We start from the raw sequence: 18225 nt of genomic DNA on the forward strand, positions 1-18225 counted from the left end.
AGTCAGACAGCGGCAGGAGTGATTCACACGTTTATACGACCTGATGGTCAAGAACAGGGACCAATCAAAACAGCAGACACAAATAAACTGACGAGTCATGGTTTGATCAGCCAATCACAGCCGGGGTTCACTCGGTACACGTCCAATAGCACGCAGTCTGGGTGGAGCCGCCGCTCACCTGAGAGACAGACAGGTAGAGACAGAGAGACAGGTAGAGAGAGAGAGAGGTTTTAATGTCCGGCCCAAACCACACATTTTAAAATGTGTTGAAATGTTATTTACATGTTGACATGTTGTTTACATGATGTTTACTTGTTGTTGACATGTTATAACCAGACTCACAGATGTTTCCTCCAACTTCATACAGATGCTGAACAGAACTGCTGGAAGAGAAAAATACAACACAATGATTATTAATTATATTGATCAGTGTGTCTGTGTGTGTGCATGTGTGTGTGTGTGTGTTACCCGTTGTCACACTCAAAGCGTGTAATAACGTCTCTGGCTCTCATCTGTCCATCAAGCTGTATTGCCATGGAAACTTTAGTATGCAGGGGGGCGTGAACCCTGATCACACCTGCACACAGCTCTGTAATCTACACACACGCACACACACACACACACACACACACACACACACACACACACAAATGTGACCAATCAAATGTCTCTGTTTGCCCTCAACAGGTGAAAAAAAGGAGACGTGGGAGGAACCTTGTTAACTTGTCTCACCTGGTTAACTTGTCTCACCTGATTTCTGTCGTTCTTCCTCCTCAGCAGTCTCTTGGCTCTGATCAGGCCGAACTGTTTCTGATTGGACGCTTGGTTCATCTGTCTCACCTGAGACAGCAGGAAGCTGGGGACCTGCCAACAACAACAACAACAGGAAGTGATGTCATGAGACAGCAGGAAGCTGGGGGTGTGTGTCCTCTGACTCACGGTCCACAGCAGGTCCTGGTGTGTGATCATCAGCTGCACCAGGTGAGCCCCGCCCACGGCCTCCTCCAGCTCCTCCTGCTTCTTGGCGACGGAGTGCTTGTTGCCGCGGTGACGGTTGGTGAACAGGTTCGGCGCCATCACCATGGAGACGTTCCACAGAGACATCCGGTTCTGGTCCTGATGAGAGACCACCTGGCGCAGGAAGACCAGCAGAGCCTGGGACACAGAGACAGGTCCAGCGTTACCTGAGAGACAGGTCCAGATTGATTGGATGGTTGGTTGGTTGATTGGTTGGGTTATTGATTGATTGATTGATTGATTGGGTTATTGATTGGATGGTCGGTTGGTTCTTACTCTGAGTGTGTCTCTGTTGGCTTCGGGAAGCAGCAGTGCCAGCAGCTGCAGAGCCTGAACCTGGTGGACCACCGAGGACACACCTGCAGAAACACACGTTCATTTAGATACCACTGTGAGGACAACGAGGCCGTGTGTGTGTGTGTGTGTGTGTGTGTGTGTGTGTGTGTGTGTGTGTGTGTGTGCATGTGTATACCCAGCACAGATCGGTAGGTGGACAGGTGTGTGTGTGTCAGCAGAGGTGTGGGCAGCTCTCTGATGAAGAGCTTCAGCAGACCTGCAGCCTCCACCTGTCTCACTGCGGACCAGTCGAACTCTCCACAACACCTGTCTATCTCTCGACGCAGAGACTGAGGACACAGACAGACAGGTGTCACTCCGTCATTCTGTGGAATATCACTTTGTGTGTGTGTGTGTGTTTCAATGTGTGTGTGTGTGTGTGTGTGTGTGTGTTTCAATGTGTGTGTGTGTGTGTGTGTGTGTGTGTGTGTGTAGTACCTTCAGTCTAGCAGCTGATCCTGAAACTCTGAGAATACCTTCAGTCTGCAGACCAGTCTGCTCTAAAATACACAACAACTAAACACACAGACACAGACACACACGCACACACACACACACACACACACACACACACACACACACACACACACACACACACACACACACACACACACACACAGGTTTGTCTTTCTGCACTTAAGAGGCCAAACAAGCCAAGACAGACAGACAGACAGACAGACAGACAGACAGGCAGACAGACAGACAGACAGGCAGGCAGGCAGACAGGCAGACAGACAGGCAGGCAGGCAGGCAGGCAGGCAGGCAGACAGACAGACAGACAGACAGACAGACAGACAGACAGACAGACAGAGAGGTTGTCTTTACCTTCTGGAAGACAACAGGAACTTTAATTCCAGGAAACTTTTTCTTGTCGTTTTCCAGCAGCGAGTTCAGAGGAACAGTGAAGACGCCGCAGTCTGGAGGCGGTTATGAGTATCATGATGATATTAATATTAATAACCATGAATGATGAAACATGTTATATTATGTTTTTGTAATCATGTCTGCTCTGCGAATGAAGCGCACCTCGAGTCCTGCGCCGCGGCGGCCGGGTGCGCTTGGTTTGTACACCCAGAGCCAGCAGGAAGGTGGAGAGCTCGATGTGAGAGATGAAGCCCAGACGGGTGAGGTCACCGGGGGAAAGGTCGTCTGCCCAGACCAGACCCTGAGAGGGTGAGACAGGTAGGAACTACACACACAGACCTGAGGGTGAGACAGGTAGGAACTACACACACAGACCAGAGGGTGAGACAGGTAGGAACTACACACACAGACCTGAGAGGGTGAGACAGGTAGGAACTACACACACAGACCAGAGGGTGAGACAGGTAGGAACTACACACAGACCTGAGAGGGTGAGACAGGTGGGAACTACACACACAGACCTGAGAGGGTGAGACAGGTAGGAACTACACACACAGACCTGAGGGTGAGACAGGTATGAACTACACACACAGACCTGAGGGTGAGACAGGTGGGAACTACACACACAGACCTGAGAGGGTGAGACGGGTAAGAACTACACACAGACTCTCACACCTCTGGTTTCTCTTTTACATCCCCCAAAGCATTATGGGAACTGTAGTTTTCCAAATAGAAGGAACACACAGAATGAAGCTATAAGCAAGGGAGTGTGTGTGAGTGTAGGTGTGTGTGTGTGTGTCAGGAGGTCAGACTCACCGGCAGGTCACCACGGTCTCCGTGGAAACGAAGACAGTCCCAACAGGTCCCGCCCCTTTTGTGCTCAGCCACGCCTTCTGAGTACGGAGAGTCCCTCAGCAGCCAATCAGCTCGTCTCGACCAGCTGACAGAATGAGAGTGTGTGTCTGTCGGAGAGTGTGTGTGTGTTGGAGAGTGTGTGTCTGTCGGAGAGTGTGTGTGTGTTGGAGAGTGTGTGTTCGTCGAAGAGTGTGTTTGTATCGGAGAGTGCGTGTCTGTCGGAGAGTGTGTGCGTGTTGGAGAGTGTGTGTGTGTCGGAGAGTGTGTGCGTGTTGGAGAGTGTGTGCGTGTTGGAGAGTGTGTGTCTGTCGGAGAATGTGTTTGTGTCGGAGAATGCTTGCGTGTTGAAGAGTGTGTGTGTGTTGAAGAGTGTGTGTGTGTTGGGGATGACGGGTGTTCAGGTCGTTGATCTTCAAAATCAAACCTAGGAAGCGTTGGTCGAACTGGAAACACAAACAGGAAACAATTTATAGCCTCGTCCAACAACATGACCACTAGAACCACCTAGAGACTACTAGAACCACCTAGAGACTACTAGAACCACCTAGAGACTACTAGAACCACCTAGAGACTACTAAAACCACCTAGAGACTACTAAAACCACCTAGAGACTACTAGAACCACCTAGAGACCACTAGAACCACCTAGAGACTACTAGAACCACCTAGAGACCACTAGAACCACCTAGAGACTACTAAAACCACCTAGAGACTACTAAAACCACCTAGAGACTACTAGAACCACCTAGAGACCACTAGAACCACATAGAGACCCCTAGAACTACCAAAGGTCTACTAAAACTAAATGCCCTAAAAGAGCACTAAAACCTTGATCTCCATGAACCACAGGAATTACAAAAAGAACCTCAATGACTATTAGAACGTTCCGCAATGGACTGGGAGTGTCTGTTGGACCATGAGCAGAGTGACAGACAGGTAAGTAGACAGACAGGTAAGTAGACAGACAGGTACCCCTGTGAGCGTTTCGCCGGATGGTTTTGGTGGTGGTGTGGTAGCGACTTGGCGGGGGGGAGGGGCATCTTTCTGCTGAGTCATCGTCGTGCTGGAATGTGTGTGTATGAATGTGTGTGTGTGAGTGTGTGTGTGTGTAAAAGAGAGAAAATACCTACATATTATAAATAATCATTTTGAACAGTTTTCATTGGAGTATTTCTTAGAACATAACATTATTGTGTATCTCTTAGAACATAACATTATTATGTATTCTAAACACCTCGGCGAAGACGTCCCTGACGTCTCTGATTGGCTGCTTGTTGCGCGTCCTCAGCGTCTGGTTGTAGTTGTCCAGCCTCGTCCTCACCGTGGCGGCTTGCTGCCGCGTCAGCGTGGACAACAGTGGCTCGGCGGGCGGCGCCTCGGAGGGGGAGGCGGTCACCAGGGAGGATAGCCCCGCCTCCGTCAGCCACGCCTCCTCCAGCTCCGCCTCTGCAGGTAAACGAGGACGAGTCAGACGGAAAGATGGCTTCCCGCTTTGCTGTCAGTTTGACTTACCGTCCATACTCTTCCTCTCCTCCTCCTGCTCCTCTTCCTCTCCGGCGTTCTCCTCCTCGATGCTCTGCACTTCTCTCCAGTAGGTTTCCATGGTAACGCGGCGGAGGTCAGAGGTCACCGCTGGAGGGTGTGGAGGGGGGGCAGAGGAGGTGGAGGGTGGAGATGACAACATCCTGCAGGACAGCAAATCAGAGCATTTAGATCCCGTCAGCCAATCAGTGCATCTAGATCCTGTCAGCCAATCAGAGCCTCTAGATTCTGTCAGCCAATCAGAGCCTCTAGATCCTGTCAGTCAATCACAGCCCACTTTATTTGTGTTCGCGTAAGCTTGAGTTGAACTGAATTATATATTTAATGTGAGAGTGAATCGTGGTTTTTAATATGTTCTCGTTCCTAAAGGGGAGAAGCTGATTGGATGATAGTTTAGATGCAGATGTTGTGGTTGTTGGAGGACAAGCGGAGCTCAGATTAAGTATTGATTACGTCCGCGTGTGAGAGGAAGTCAGCCTCTTCCAGCGTATTGATCGTGTGTGTTGGGGGAACCTCGGTCTAATGGTTTTGGTTCCCGGGGGAGGACTGAGTGGGGTGCGCAGGCTAACGCTAGCTGCTTCAGTGGGTCCATTAGGAGGAAATGGATGGTGTCAGGCCAATCAGAGCGTCAGAGATAAGTGTTTTCACTCAGGTCCTCAGACGGTAATCTGACCTGGTTATTCCTCTTTCACAGGAACCTTAAATCCTCTGAAAACCACTCGGTTCAGGTTCAGGTTTACCTTCAACCAGGTCTGGTGGTTTGACCTAGCTGAGGAGCCGGGTTATTGGATCCAGACCAGCCCTCTAGCTGAGCTGGTTTAGACCATTAGAACCACCTAAAAGACCACTAGAACAACCATAAAGATTACAATAACACATAATGGACGACTGGGACCACATAAAGGACCACTAGCAGTACAAAAAAGACCACTAGAACCATCAAAAGGACTACTAAAAACAACATTAAATACCACTAGAGGTATACTAGTACCACCTTAAGGACCTCTTGAAGAACTAAAGGACCAGTAGAACCATGTATAGGACCACTAGAACCACATAAAAGCCACTAGTATCACCTAAATGTCTCTGATCAGGTCTTCCGAGAGGCATTCACATAGGACCAACAGACCGTTTTAGATCTTTAGAAGACCTGAGTGTAGTTTTAGGAGCTTGGTTCTAGTAGATCTGGCTGCCACACAGGTGCTGCACTTTAAATCTCTCCAGGCGGCGCAGTTCAGACCTGGGCATCTTACGGTTCTCAAAGTCCGGCCCGCGTGAGGTCAATCAAACATGAAAATAAAAAAAATAAGTTGCACGCCAGGAATTCAATACTTCAACGCCGCTTTTACTTTGAAGTGATTTATGTACGTGCGCGCGCGCTTCCGTAGCCTCACCGACAGGCAGTGCTGACGACTTGCAGACTTGAGCCTGACGTGAAAGCACGTATTGTTCTGTAGTTTCTGTTCTCAGCGAGCAGCGGTGCTGCTGCGAGCCGCTCCGCGGCGTGAGAACTTTCCTCACATCACAAGATGTTCAGTGCACTTGTTCAAGCCAACACAGACTGGACTTTTCTCACTGACGAAGAAAAAACTGAACTGAACTGGAAACATGAAAAGCACTTATTGCTTTTGTATAAAGTGAATCAGTTGCTGGTCTTTAACATACATCTTTAAGTTAAGCAACAGACTGAACATTGACAAAAGAAGGATTGGTTTGTCCCTCACAGGGACCCTTACTACTGAACACACTGTTCATGTTGTTCCCTGATAAAATAATAATGACTCTTCTGGTACCTGTTCATAAAAAAGAAAACTGATGTATAAACTATATATGTGTGTATGTTAAGTTGCTGTTGCTCCAGAGTGCTGTTATATTGTTCTGATAACATTACTTTAAAATAAAAGCTGCAAGATACTAGTTTTTAATTATAATACAATTGCATAATGAGATGAATCAAATAAATTGTTCCTTTGCCCAGCCCTCATGTTTACAAACAAAATGATGATTCATTAATAATGAACATAATCATTATAGATATACATCTAATGTATATAAAATATAATGTTTATTATCAATCTTTTATCGGTGATCAATAGAGACATAAAGAGAAGAAACTGACTCACCTCCGATCAGTCCGGTCACTGCTGGTCTGAGAGCGGAGAAGAGAGGGGGGGAGAGAGAGAACAGGGGGAGGGGCCAGAGAGACAAGAGGGGGAGGGGCTAGAGAGACAAGAGGGGGAGGGGCTAGAGAGACAAGAGGGGGAGGGGCTAGAGAGAGAACAGGGGGGGCTCCAAGTTTGGACCATCAGAGACCAGCATCTGGACACCAACCTCCATTAGCCCCACAGTCAGAGGAGTCCACCACAAGCTTAGCTTAGCAGAAAGACTGGAAGCAGGGGCTACTGCTAGCCTAGCTTGCACAATGATATTATCGATGTCATATTTTAGACATTATAGATTGGACATTATATTATGAATTTCTTCTGTAGGGCCTTAGAAATACAATTAATAAAGATTATGGACATTATGTTATAGATACTATATTATATATATATTATATTATAGATATTATGTTATAGATACTAAATTACATATATTATATTATAGATATAATGTTATAGATATTATGTAATGCAGCTCATCACTTTGCTGCTGAACTAAAATCTAAAAACATTTTCATGTTTATATATTTCCTGTTTTTGTATCATTTATAACGATACATTGTGTTGATAATGATACACTGTGTTGTTTTATTTATATATTGTCATGCTGCATCCGCCCTCCCTCCCCTGGGAGCATGCGCAGTGGGCTCGTCTCGCCTTAGTTCCGTGTTGTGTGTGTGTCAGCGGAGTGAGGCGGAACATCAGGGACGGTAAGTGCAGTCTGAGCGACCGGTGCCGGTCCCGGTCTCGGTTCCGGTCCTCTCTCTCAGTTTCTCTTTCCCTTTCTCTTTCTCTCTCTGTCTCTCCGGTGCTCCTGGTTCCTCTCAGCGGCTCTCTGCTGCTGCTGAAGCCGCTCACAGGAGGTCGCAGGCCGGCGCAGAGGGCCGCGGATCCCCGTTGTTTGTTGTTTCCTGGTTCAACCTGTCGGCACTTCCGGTCAGACATTCACAATAAGAGTGCGACCCGTTTATTGTTTACTGACACAAACAAAGTACATTTAGTCACGTGCTGCATCACTAAGTTCTGAGTGTTTATTGTGAAAAACATTGGAATTAAATATTGATGACAACACAACGTTTGAATCATTTTAATAATCTGAGTCCATCGAATCTGACTCTTTAGCTGCGGAAAGAGATTTACTTTGAAGGGGCATGTGTGGACTTCCTGTGTGAGTGTAATTAAATGGAGTTAGTTCCTGTCAGGATGAAGATGATCAAGATGAAGGTTAACAGTTAGTATGATGGTTATGAATGTATCCCTCAGGAAACCAGAGTGTGTGATACCTGTGTGTAGAGTCCGCCACAGACTCACCTGTGTGTAGAGTCTGCCACAGACTCCCCTGTGTGGAGGGTTCCGTCACAGACTTACCTGGAGTCCCTTGATAGGAAGAATAAACTAATCAATGTATATTTACGGAGGTAGATTCACGTCTTTACTTCCTGTCTCAGCAGAAAACCACCAAAGAAGAAGAACACAAGATGAAGAACAAAGTCAGCAGCACTCAAGGTGACACACACACACACACACACGCACACACACACACACACACACACACACACACACACACACACACACACACACACACACACACACACACCTGTTCTAGGGTGCTCTGTGGTTCAATGGGTCCTTGAAGATGCTCTAGGGCAGCGGTCCCCAACCCCTAACTTAAAGCTTTAGTCCAGTCTACTCTGTAACTTAAACTTAACTTAGCAGCACTAGTCAGTAGCAATAGTTAGTAACACTAGTTAACAGGTAACAGTACTAGTTAGTAGTACTAGTGAGTAACACTAATTAACAGTTAGCAGCACTAGCTAGCAGACCCTGAGTGTCACAGACAGGAGACCTTTTGTGACATCATAGTTCACCTGCTGTGAATGAATATATATGTAATACAGTGCTACAACCATAGTGACGTGTGTGTGTGTGTGTGTGTGTGTGTGTGTGTGTGTGTGTGTGTGTGTGTGTGTAGTCAGTGTAAAGAGACGGTCCTGGTCCTGGCAGCAGTACCTGAATGAACAAAAGACCGAAGCTGCTCCTCTGTCACTGTTTACACAGGTAACATATATCTATTTATTTATTTATTTTTATATGTATATTATATATGTGTGTGTGTGTATATATATATATATATATATATATATATATATATATATATATATATCTCACTTTTAGTTTGACAATCAGACTTTTAGTTTGACAAGCTGGGCGTGTTCTTTATGTGCAGTATTGGTCAGGTTGTCTTTCTCTCTCTCTCTCTCTCTCTCTCTCTCTCTCTCTCTCTAACCTGTCTGTCTCTCTACCTGTCTGTCAGTCTCAGTGTGTTCCCAGTAGGAGAAATGGTTTTAAAGTTGGGATGAAGCTGGAGGGCATCGACCCGCTGCACCCGTCCATGTTCTGTGTGCTGACGGTCTCTGAGGTAACACACAAAACACACACACACGCATTCACGCACGCATTCACGCACGCACACATATGTCTGAGACCTCTCTTTCTCTCTCTCTCTCTCTCTCCCTCTCTCTCTCTCCTGTCTCTCTCTCTCTCAGGTGATTGGCTGTCGGCTCCGTCTCCATATTGACGGATACTCTGAGTGCTATGACTTCTGGGTAAATTCTAACTCTGCAGACATCAGACGGGCAGGCTGGTGTAAAGACAACAACCACAAGCTCCACCCACCCAAAGGTGAGTCCAGGTAGCCCCGCCCACTCAAAGGTGAGTCCAGTTAGCCCCGCCCCTCACAGGACCACCTGTCACCACTCAACCTGTCTGTCTCTCTCTCCACAGGCCACAGTGAGACAGGTTTTGATTGGCAGCACTACCTTCAGTCCACAGGCTCTCATGCTGCTCCTCCCACCCTGTTTACCTGTGTGTCTGCAGTGAGTATACCTGTCTGTCTTTTCACCTGTCCATCTGTCTGCTCAAAATGTAATCTCCCCACCTGTCTGTCTGCCTGTCTGTCTCTCAGAGCTGTGGCTTCAGTGTGGGCATGAAGCTGGAGGCGGTGGACAGGAAGAACCCCGGCCTCGTCTGCGTGGCCTCCGTCTCTGATGTCATCGATGACCACTTCCTGGTTCACTTCGACAACTGGGACGACACGTATGACTACTGGTAAGACAGACAGGTCAGAGCAGACAGACAGGTCAGAGCAGACAGACAGGTCAGAGCAGACAGACAGGTCAGAAGCAGTAGTAGTAATAATAGTACTTGTAGAGGTAGTAGTATCACAGTGTAGTATGGCAGTAAAGGGTGTAGTTAGGGGGCCCACCAGCAGGGGGAGCTGCAGCTCCTTCATGCAGAAGTACAGTTAGAGGTAGTACTAGTAGAGGGAGTAGTATCATAGTGTAGTTAAGGGGCCCACCAGCAGGGGGAGCTGCAGCTCTTTCATGGAGTTCAGTGTGTTTGCATCGATACTGATTGATTGATTATTATTGGATGGATCAGGTGTGACAGCAGCAGTCCGTACATCCATCCTGTTGGCTGGTGTGAAGAGCAGGGATGGCCTCTCACCGCTCCTCAGGGTACCAAAGTACACACAGTACACAGTACACACAGTACACACAGTACACAGTACACACTAACGATACTTGTGTTTTTCAGGACACCCTAACCCAGAGAACTTCCTGTGGGAGGAATACCTCCAGCAGACTGGTTCCACTGCTGCTCCCAGTTCAGCCTTCACTCTGGTGAGGAAACCAGGAGGTAGAGAAGGAAACAAGGAGCTGAAGAAAGAAAGGAGGGGTTAGAAAAAAAATGGAGGTGAAGAAGGAAAGGAGGTGTTAGAAAAGGAATCCAGGATGTAGGGAAGAAAACAAGGTGTTAGAAAAGGAATCCAGGAGGTAGAGAAGGAAAGGAGGTGTTAGAAAGGGAATCCAGGAGGTAGGGCTTGTGATGATTGACAGGTGTCTTGTGGTCCAATCAGAGAACGCCACACGGTTTCCAGAGGAACCAGAAACTGGAGGCGGTGGACAGGAGGAACCCCATGTTGATCCGCGTGGCCACGGTAACAGATACAGAAGACTACAGGATAAAGGTACACCTGTCTGTCTACCTGTGTGTCCGGGTGTGTGATGACATCATTGAGTATGTGATGACATCACCAGGTGTGTTCACCTGCAGGTGCACTATGACGGCTGGTCGCGGCAGTTTGACGTCTGGAGCGAAAGCGACCTCTGTGACCTGCATCCTGTCGGCTGGTGCCACCGCACAGGACACCCGCTGGAGCCGCCCCCAGGTGAACGAGAGACGGGTAGAGAGACAGGTAGAGGGAGAGAGAGACAGGTTGATGACCTGTTTCTCTCTCTGTGTGTGTGTGAGACAGGCTCCTCCACCTTGTCTTCTTCTGAGGGCGTCTGTCCCACTCGAGGCTGCAGAGGAGTCGGACACATTAAAGGAGCCAAATACACCGGACACCACAGGTACCACACCTGAGGGTTCTACCTGCCCAGTCAGGGTTCTACCTGCCCAGTCAGGGTTCTACCTGCTGAGTCTGTTTTCTTTCTGCTGAGTCATGTTTTCCCTGCAGTGCCTTCGGGTGTCCGTACTCGGACATTAATATGCGTAAGGAGGTGCTGCTTCCTGATAGGCTGGGAGCAGAGCGGGTCATCACCCTCGTACCTGTCACCATGTATCACCACGGCAACCAGTCAGAAAGGTAACCACAGTCCGCTTTTTCCTTAAATTATTACTTTGTTATTTACACATAAGTAAATTACAGCATGAAGATGTCTCCCCTTTGATTAGTTAATTAATGTAATTTATTAGTTAACTAATTGATGAAGCTGTCTGTTTCCAGGAGAGAACCTCTGCTGCTTCCTCTGAGGAAGAGGAGGAGGCTGACAGACAGGTGAGAGGGACCGACAGGTACACATACATAAATATATATGTATATCTATATCTATATATAAAACGTTCCTCCACTGGCTCCGCCCCCAGACTGTCCCAACCAACCAAATTCCTTCGTGTGAAACAGGAAGAGGAGGAGCTTAACATCACTCCAGGTACAGTAGACAAGCAGTGGTTCTCAAACTGTTTGGCGCGACCCTCTAGTAGAGCATAGAGGTATTACAGGTGGAGCATGATGGTATTACAGGTGGAGCTTGACCCTCTAGTGGAGCATGGAGGTATTACAGGTGGAGCACAGGAGGGGATGCAGATTCTTAAATGTTAAAAATAATAAAATATATACAACATTTTTTTATAATCCTTTATTAATCCCACAGTGGGGACATTATTATTTTGGATTTCACCAATAAAATGAACAAAAATTAGAAACAAAAAATGAGTAAAACAGGAAAAATATATAGTAGATTCATGCAGCCATGTTTGTAGTTCCATTGTTCCATTCCTTAATTCACCTGAAGAGGACAGACAAGTACAGGTGTGATGGTGATGCGTTCAGGCATCCTCGTAAACCTGCGCCCTTTCTTTCTCTGCTCATTGTGTTTCCATGGAAACAGCAGGTCGATGAAGAGGCTGTTTCCATGGAGACGGCTCTCCATGGTAACTGCGTTGTTGGTTGTGAAGGACTGCGGGCCTGTCTCACTGCTCAGTGGGGTGAGACAGGTTCTGAACCAGAACCACGATGCTGCTAATGTCCTGATGAGAGGCTTGTCTCTCTGACCTGTCTGTCTCTCTGACCTGTCTGTCTCTCTGACCTGTCTGTCTCTCCAGCAGCAGAGTCCCTCCACCAGTCTGTCTTCCTGTCGGCCGGCCGTGACCTGTCTCACTCTCTCTGCTGGGAGCAACGCCGCAAACTACTGCCGGGCGTCTGGGGAGTTCACCTGGAGACGGTCCGGCACTGGAGCGCCAAACAGGTAGAGAGACGCTCTCGAACCCACATGTCTCTCTCTCTGACCCGTCTCTCTCTCTGACCTTTCTGTCTCCCTCTCTCTAACCTGTCTGTCTTTCTGCAGGTGTCAGACTTCATCGAGTCTCTTCCTGGTTGTGAAGAACAGGCCAAACGGTTCAGAGACGAGGTGAGACGACCAATCAGCTGCGAGATTATGACCTCATCACTATGACCTCATCATTGAACCTTCTGTGATCTCATTGGTTCCTGCTTCTGTCCGTGTAGCAAATCGATGGGCGGGCCTTCCTTCTACTTACCCAACAGGACATCGTCAGGATCATGTCGATCAAACTTGGTCCTGCCCTCAAAATTTACAACTCCATCCTAATGTTCAAACACACCGAGGACCGGCGCCAATCAGACGCCGATGACCAGAGCCAATCAGATGCCGAGGACCGGAGCCAATCAGACGCCGAGGACCGGAGCCAATCAGACGCCGAGGACCAGAGCCAATCAGACGCCGAGGACCGGCGCCAATCAGACGCCGAGGACCAGAGCCAATCAGATGCCGAGGACCAGAGCCAATCAGACGCCGAGGACCAGAGCCAATCAGACGCAGAGGACCGCCGCCCATCCGATGCTGCTCATTTTGCATCCGGTCATCAGTCGGATGTGAACATCTGACGTCTCCACTGTGATCTCAGGTGTGACGTGCATCAAAAAGAAGAAAACAAGACAAAAACTAAAAGTTGGAGAACCGTTCCAGGTTGCGCCTTCTTAAAGGGGCGGGGCTAAATGCAGGTGCCGGGTGTCTTGTTTCCTCGGAGACGTAAATATAGTTGTCATCAAAACGAAGAAACAGCTGAAAACACAAAGTGTTCATGAAGTTTAAACCTTGAAACTCTTTAAACATGAAGGTGCAAGCTGATTGGATGATACCTTAAGAAACACTACAACACAGGAAGTGGATTTCTAATCCATAATTCTGATAAATATGTTTGTGAAAATATATTTTTGTTAACAACTTACAGGCTGAAGAATCAGGAAAAGCAAACAAACAGGAAATGCTAAAGAAAAACAAATTTCCAAACTATAAGAAAGTTTAATATTCATAGTCTTAATTATGCAAACAATGTATAAATGATAATGAGGAAATGACTCAGAAAGGTCCTTAAAGGGTGAGAGTGTCATCTGATTATGAGAAGATATGAAGAAGTTTTTATGAATGTAACGGATTATACCGGCTCACAGGTAACACTCGATGACATCACGCTGTGGCTCCGCCCACAGGTACCGCTTGATGATGTCACGTTGTGGCTCCGCCCACAGGTACCACTCAACGATGTCACGCTGTGGCTCCGCCCACACTGAACTCAGGGTTTCACTTCTCAGGCTGTTGGATGTCACTTCCTGTCAGGTGATCTTCATGACCAGCATTCAGAAGTCCCGCCTCCTCCGCTGTGATTGGTCACTTTGTGAAGGGAGACAACGTCATCTTTATATTTATAATGTATTCTCTGTCATGTTATGAATATATTGTTTCTCTAGAGATTTCTATTTTAGAGTTTATAAATATATATATTTGTATTTGTATTGTTTCTCCCCTGACTCCTCCTCCTTGATGATGTCACTGTGATGTCACACTGCTGCACACGCTCAGTCTGTTTCTGTCCGTGTTTGAATAGATGAATAAAGTTTCTCTTTATTTAAAATACTCAAACAGTTCACTTATAAAGCTCCTTTTGTTTGTCGTTTGCAGGAATAATATAATAATAATCATAATAATATATCAATACTAATATTCCATCCACACAGGAAGTTGGTACTCATTGGTCAGGTATATAAGGATCATTATGTCATAAAGATGTCAAGACTCCTCATAGAGTCTTACCACGTCTCCTAGCAACAGCAGCATCCCAAAATCAGAGGACAGAGAGGAGGATTCACAGCAGATCCAGGATAGTGAGACAGGCAGGCAGACAGACAGGTGGTGATGTTGAATGAAGAGACGGTGACCTTCCTAATAATCTGTTAATCCTGTTTTCCACATCGGTTCAACGTTGACAAATGTCCAAAGAGGACGGGAAGCGGGACGTCTGATTGGTTAGCGAGGAATCCATCAAAATAAAGTTTACAGGGGCAGACAGACAGGTTAATGGACACAGACAGACATGTTTATAGAGACAGACACACAGGTTTACAGGGACAGACACACAGGTTTACAGAGACAGACAGACATGTTTATAGAGACAGACAGACAGGTTTACAGATAGAGACAGACAGGTTTACAGGGACAGACAGACAGACAAACAGACATGTTTATAGAGACAGATAGATAGACAGGTTTACAGGGACAGACAGGTGGAGAGAAAGACAGGTAGTCTGGTGTTAGTGGGAGGAACCTGTCTCTCTCTGGAGGAGGAAATTAATTTACACTGCAGAGAGAGAGAGAGAGAGAGAGAGAGAGGGAGGGAGGGGGGCGAGAGAGGACACGTTTAAAGACGAGGAAGCATCGGAGGATGATGAAGATGAAGATGAAGAGAAAAGAGACGAAACATGAAGCGACCGGAGCTCCAACGGTGAGACTGATGATCAATATGCTGATGATCAATATGCTGATGATCAATATGCTGCAGTTATGATGATTACACCAGTGTTACAGTACTGATCACTACTGATCAATGCTGACAGATATTTGATGCTCAATACTGTCTTCTCTTGTTTCTCTCTGTATGTTATTGATCCAGTGAATGAACTGAAGGATTGATTGCTTTTGATATATCGATAGTTTTTTCGAGCAGCTGCAATGCATCTTGGGAAATGTAGTCGCTGCAGCTCTGACATTGTGTTTGTTCTTTGTAGTAGTTTGTGCCTTTGAGCAGCTAAATTGTGTCTGAGGTTGTCTTGTGTCTCTTTGTGGTTGTCTTGTGTCTCTGAGGTTGTCTTGTATCTCGTTGTTGTCTTGAGTCTCTGAAGTTGTCTCGTGTCTCATTGAGGTTGTATTGTGTCTCTGAGGTTGTCTTGTGTCTCTGTGGTTGTTTTATGTCTCGTTGTTGTCTTGTATTTCTTTGTGTTTGTCTTGTGTCTGTTTGTGGTTGTCTTGTGTCTCTGAGGTTTTCTTGTGTCACTTTGTTTATTACAGGAAGTTGGTGACTGAGTCCAGGTGAGGTGGCAGTGGGCGGGGCTTAGCCTGCTCAGCCACCATCTGATTGGTGGGTGGTGATGATCGCGACTGGCGGCCTCCTGCGGATCAACGCACGGCGACAGGACCCCACCCAAAAACCACACAAAGCACACACACACAAGAGGAAGAACAAGAACAAGAGGTAACACACACACAAACACACACACGTACACACACACAGTCTAAACGTCACCAGTGATGTCACTTCCTGCCCTCTCAGGAGGAGCGAGGTGGTGGTGGTGAAGGGGCGGCTGAAGCTGTGCTCCATCCCGGGTCTCGTGGCGGCGCTGGGAGTACTGGTCCTGCTGGTGGGCTCGGTCACGGCGGCTCTGGGCTACTGGCCTCGAGATGGACTCTTCTTCAGCGCTCGGCCCCTGGAGGCCACCGCCATGGCCTCGGTGGCCTCCAGCAGATCCACACCTGATGAGGCTCTGGTGAGAACCAGGATCCCTTCGGAAAAGAGATTTAGGTTCAACGATCAGGTTCAGGGATCAACCAGTTCTGAACCAGATGTTTTCTTTCCCTAACTGTTTCCAGGAAGGAGAGGAGGTGAGGAGACACCAAGGAGGAGGTTTCAACCAGACTGAAACTCTCAACCGGACTGAAACCCTCAACGGGACAATGGGACTTCCACGAGGCTTCCTGGAGGATTTTCTGGACAGGTAAAACACAGGTAGACCCTCTAGTCCTTTAGGGCCTAAAGAACTTAAGGTCCTACCTCATGGAATGTCCTAAAGGATTAGAATGTCCTCAAGGATCTTCTAGTTGTCCTACATGACTAAAGATCCTACCTTCCAGAAGGTATGACGTTCTGGAAGGTCCTATAGGTCTTACCTACAACTAGCAGGTCCTAAAGGCTCAGAAGGTCCTAAAGGACTGTATGAAATGTCTCTGTGCTCTGATTGGCTGTATGAAATGTTTCTGTGCTCTGATTGGCTGTATGAAATGTCTCTGTGCTCTGATTGGCTGTATGAAATGTTTCTGTGCTCTGATTGGCTGTATGAAATGTCTCTGCAGGTATCTGTGCTCTGATAGGCTGAAGGTCTTCGGCCCTCTCATCATGGGCATCGGGATCTTCCTCTTCATCTGTGCCAACGCCGTCCTGCACGAGAACCGGGACAAAAAGACCAAAGTCATCAACCTGCGAGACATCTACTCCACTGTCATCGACCTCCACGGCCTCCACAAACCCAGCGCCTCCTGCTGCGCCTCCTCCGCCCGCCGGCCCTCCACCAGCCCCCTCAACGGCCTCGTCAACTACGTCCAATCAAAGAGCCTGGAGGCCAAACCTAGGGCATATCCCGCCTCCCTGCAGAGCAGGAAGGAGGGAGGAGGAGGAGCAGTAAGAGGAGGAGCAGGAGAAGCAGGAGGAGGAGCAGCAGGAGCAGCAGCAGCAGCAGGAGGAGGAGAAGCAGCAGGAGGACATGTTAGTGATGGAGAAGGAGGCGCAGTGTTCAGTATCTACCAGCAGCCAGACACACCTCCCCCTCCTTCCTCCTGCTGGACCTCGCTGCAGAAGGAGGTGCTCAGCTCCGCCCCCTTACCTCTGGAACTGGGCGGGGCCATAGGGGGCGAGGAGGAGGAGCCTGCATGTGCACCTCCTCCTCTGTGCTCCTCCACTCCAGCAGCTTCGTGCAGCTCCTCCGGCCTCGACCGGGGGGCTCTGCTGCTCCTCTCCTGCTCCTCTCTCACCGCCTCCTACCTGTCGCTCTCCTCCCTGTCTCACCTCCTCTCCTCCTCCTCAGCCACACCCCCCACCTGCAGGAGGCGGAGCCTACCGGCCGGAGGTAGGATGCTGGTGCTGCAACAGGAAGTATTCCAACAGGAAGTACTGCAACAGGAAGTTCTCGAACAGGAAGTACTCCAACATGGCGAAGCTGAGGACGATCGCTCAGGCGGATTCTGGTTTGAAGCAGAAGGAGGCATGAGGAGCCCGGCCAATAAGAGCTGACTGTGATCGATGACATCAGCATGACATCATCGCTCACACCAGGAAGTAGCAATAAAGACACAAGGGCATGATGTGTATGTTTGTGTCTTATTAGAGTATTTTATGTACTTATGTGGAAATCTCGAGGTCACTTTCTGTCCGTGACGTCTATTTATTTAACCCTTTGATGCCTCTTATTCATTATTTAAATGAATACATTTCCCTCAAAAGATTAAACTGTGACCCTGAAATGTTTGCCATCGTTCCTCACTTGTATATAAATAATCAACCAAACATCTGCATCAGCATGACGCTGTTCAAAGTAAACAAAAACACAACCTGAGCTGTGACTCCACGACGTCTTCCATTCGAACCTGAACATTCAAGGCCCTCCAGGACTTCATCCTGAAGTCTTAACAATGACGAGTTTCCTCTCTTCTTATCTGATGTGAACAGAAACATGTCCATCAATAAATCAACATAAAGCACATTGAGTTTGAATTATTTTAGATGACTCAGAACTGGACCCTGACTCAGTGAACCGGCGT

The 18225-nt window shown here is 47.8% G+C and overlaps 3 protein-coding genes across 4 annotated transcripts; 2 read left to right on the plus strand and 1 right to left on the minus strand.

The window, feature by feature from the left end:
- Window positions 1–32: 32 nt before the first annotated feature.
- LOC137788492 (rho GTPase-activating protein 28-like) lies at window positions 33–6766 on the minus strand. Its single transcript, XM_068581321.1, has 14 exons — window positions 6737–6766; window positions 4584–4756; window positions 4306–4517; window positions 4044–4134; window positions 3034–3515; window positions 2380–2542; window positions 2179–2270; window positions 1490–1643; window positions 1294–1376; window positions 940–1155; window positions 751–864; window positions 469–596; window positions 343–383; window positions 33–178 (listed from the first exon to the last, which is right to left on the minus strand). Exons 2-14 carry the CDS (start codon window positions 4753–4755, stop codon window positions 96–98), a joined length of 2031 nt encoding a protein of 676 aa, XP_068437422.1. The 5' UTR covers window position 4756; window positions 6737–6766; the 3' UTR covers window positions 33–95.
- A 1353-nt stretch (window positions 6767–8119) lies between these two features.
- LOC137788498 (lethal(3)malignant brain tumor-like protein 4) lies at window positions 8120–14237 on the plus strand. 2 transcript variants are annotated; one of them, XM_068581329.1, is made up of 17 exons: window positions 8120–8281; window positions 8748–8833; window positions 9090–9194; window positions 9322–9457; window positions 9560–9651; window positions 9741–9883; window positions 10217–10293; window positions 10373–10458; window positions 10695–10805; window positions 10892–11006; window positions 11094–11190; window positions 11298–11426; window positions 11568–11618; window positions 11708–11772; window positions 12446–12588; window positions 12688–12750; window positions 12849–14237. In XM_068581329.1, exons 1-17 carry the CDS (start codon window positions 8254–8256, stop codon window positions 13245–13247), a joined length of 1926 nt encoding a protein of 641 aa, XP_068437430.1. In that variant the 5' UTR covers window positions 8120–8253; the 3' UTR covers window positions 13248–14237. The 2 variants fall into 2 exon arrangements, with proteins under 2 accessions (XP_068437430.1, XP_068437431.1); XM_068581330.1 differs by having other exon boundaries at window positions 12449–12588.
- A 794-nt stretch (window positions 14238–15031) lies between these two features.
- On the plus strand, window positions 15032–18158 carry LOC137788509 (transmembrane protein 200C-like). The gene is made up of 5 exons (XM_068581345.1): window positions 15032–15142; window positions 15706–15889; window positions 15968–16181; window positions 16285–16409; window positions 16765–18158. The coding sequence occupies exons 2-5, from the start codon at window positions 15786–15788 to the stop codon at window positions 17696–17698; spliced, it is 1377 nt and encodes a 458-aa protein (XP_068437446.1). The 5' UTR covers window positions 15032–15142; window positions 15706–15785; the 3' UTR covers window positions 17699–18158.
- Window positions 18159–18225: the final 67 nt, after the last annotated feature.

Source organism: Clinocottus analis, unplaced genomic scaffold, assembly GCF_023055335.1.
Source record: "Clinocottus analis isolate CAN_PGR_092001 unplaced genomic scaffold, fCliAna1.0.p SCAF_18, whole genome shotgun sequence".
NCBI classification, from domain to species: Eukaryota; Metazoa; Chordata; class Actinopteri; order Perciformes; family Cottidae; genus Clinocottus; species Clinocottus analis.

What these genes read in the sequence shown, in the direction of transcription:
- LOC137788492 (XM_068581321.1), bottom strand. Translation starts at nt 4,755, where the DNA reads ATGTTGTCATCTCCACCCTCCACCTCCTCTGCCCCCCCTCCACACCCT. An exon ending in CACCTACCGATCTGTGCTGG is followed by an intron (nt 1,377 to 1,489) that starts GTATACACATGC and finishes GTGTTTCTGCAG; the next exon opens with GTGTGTCCTCGGTGGTCCAC. An exon ending in ACCAGGACCTGCTGTGGACC is followed by an intron (nt 865 to 939) that starts GTGAGTCAGAGG and finishes TGTTGTTGGCAG; the next exon opens with GTCCCCAGCTTCCTGCTGTC.
- LOC137788498 (XM_068581329.1), top strand. Translation starts at nt 8,254, where the DNA reads ATGAAGAACAAAGTCAGCAGCACTCAAG. An exon ending in CAGAAGACTACAGGATAAAG is followed by an intron (nt 10,806 to 10,891) that starts GTACACCTGTCT and finishes GTTCACCTGCAG; the next exon opens with GTGCACTATGACGGCTGGTC. An exon ending in GGAGCTTAACATCACTCCAG is followed by an intron (nt 11,773 to 12,445) that starts GTACAGTAGACA and finishes CTGTCTCTCCAG; the next exon opens with CAGCAGAGTCCCTCCACCAG.
- LOC137788509 (XM_068581345.1), top strand. Translation starts at nt 15,786, where the DNA reads ATGATCGCGACTGGCGGCCTCCTGCGGATCAACGCACGGCGACAGGAC. An exon ending in AGGAAGAACAAGAACAAGAG is followed by an intron (nt 15,890 to 15,967) that starts GTAACACACACA and finishes CTGCCCTCTCAG; the next exon opens with GAGGAGCGAGGTGGTGGTGG. An exon ending in CCACACCTGATGAGGCTCTG is followed by an intron (nt 16,182 to 16,284) that starts GTGAGAACCAGG and finishes AACTGTTTCCAG; the next exon opens with GAAGGAGAGGAGGTGAGGAG.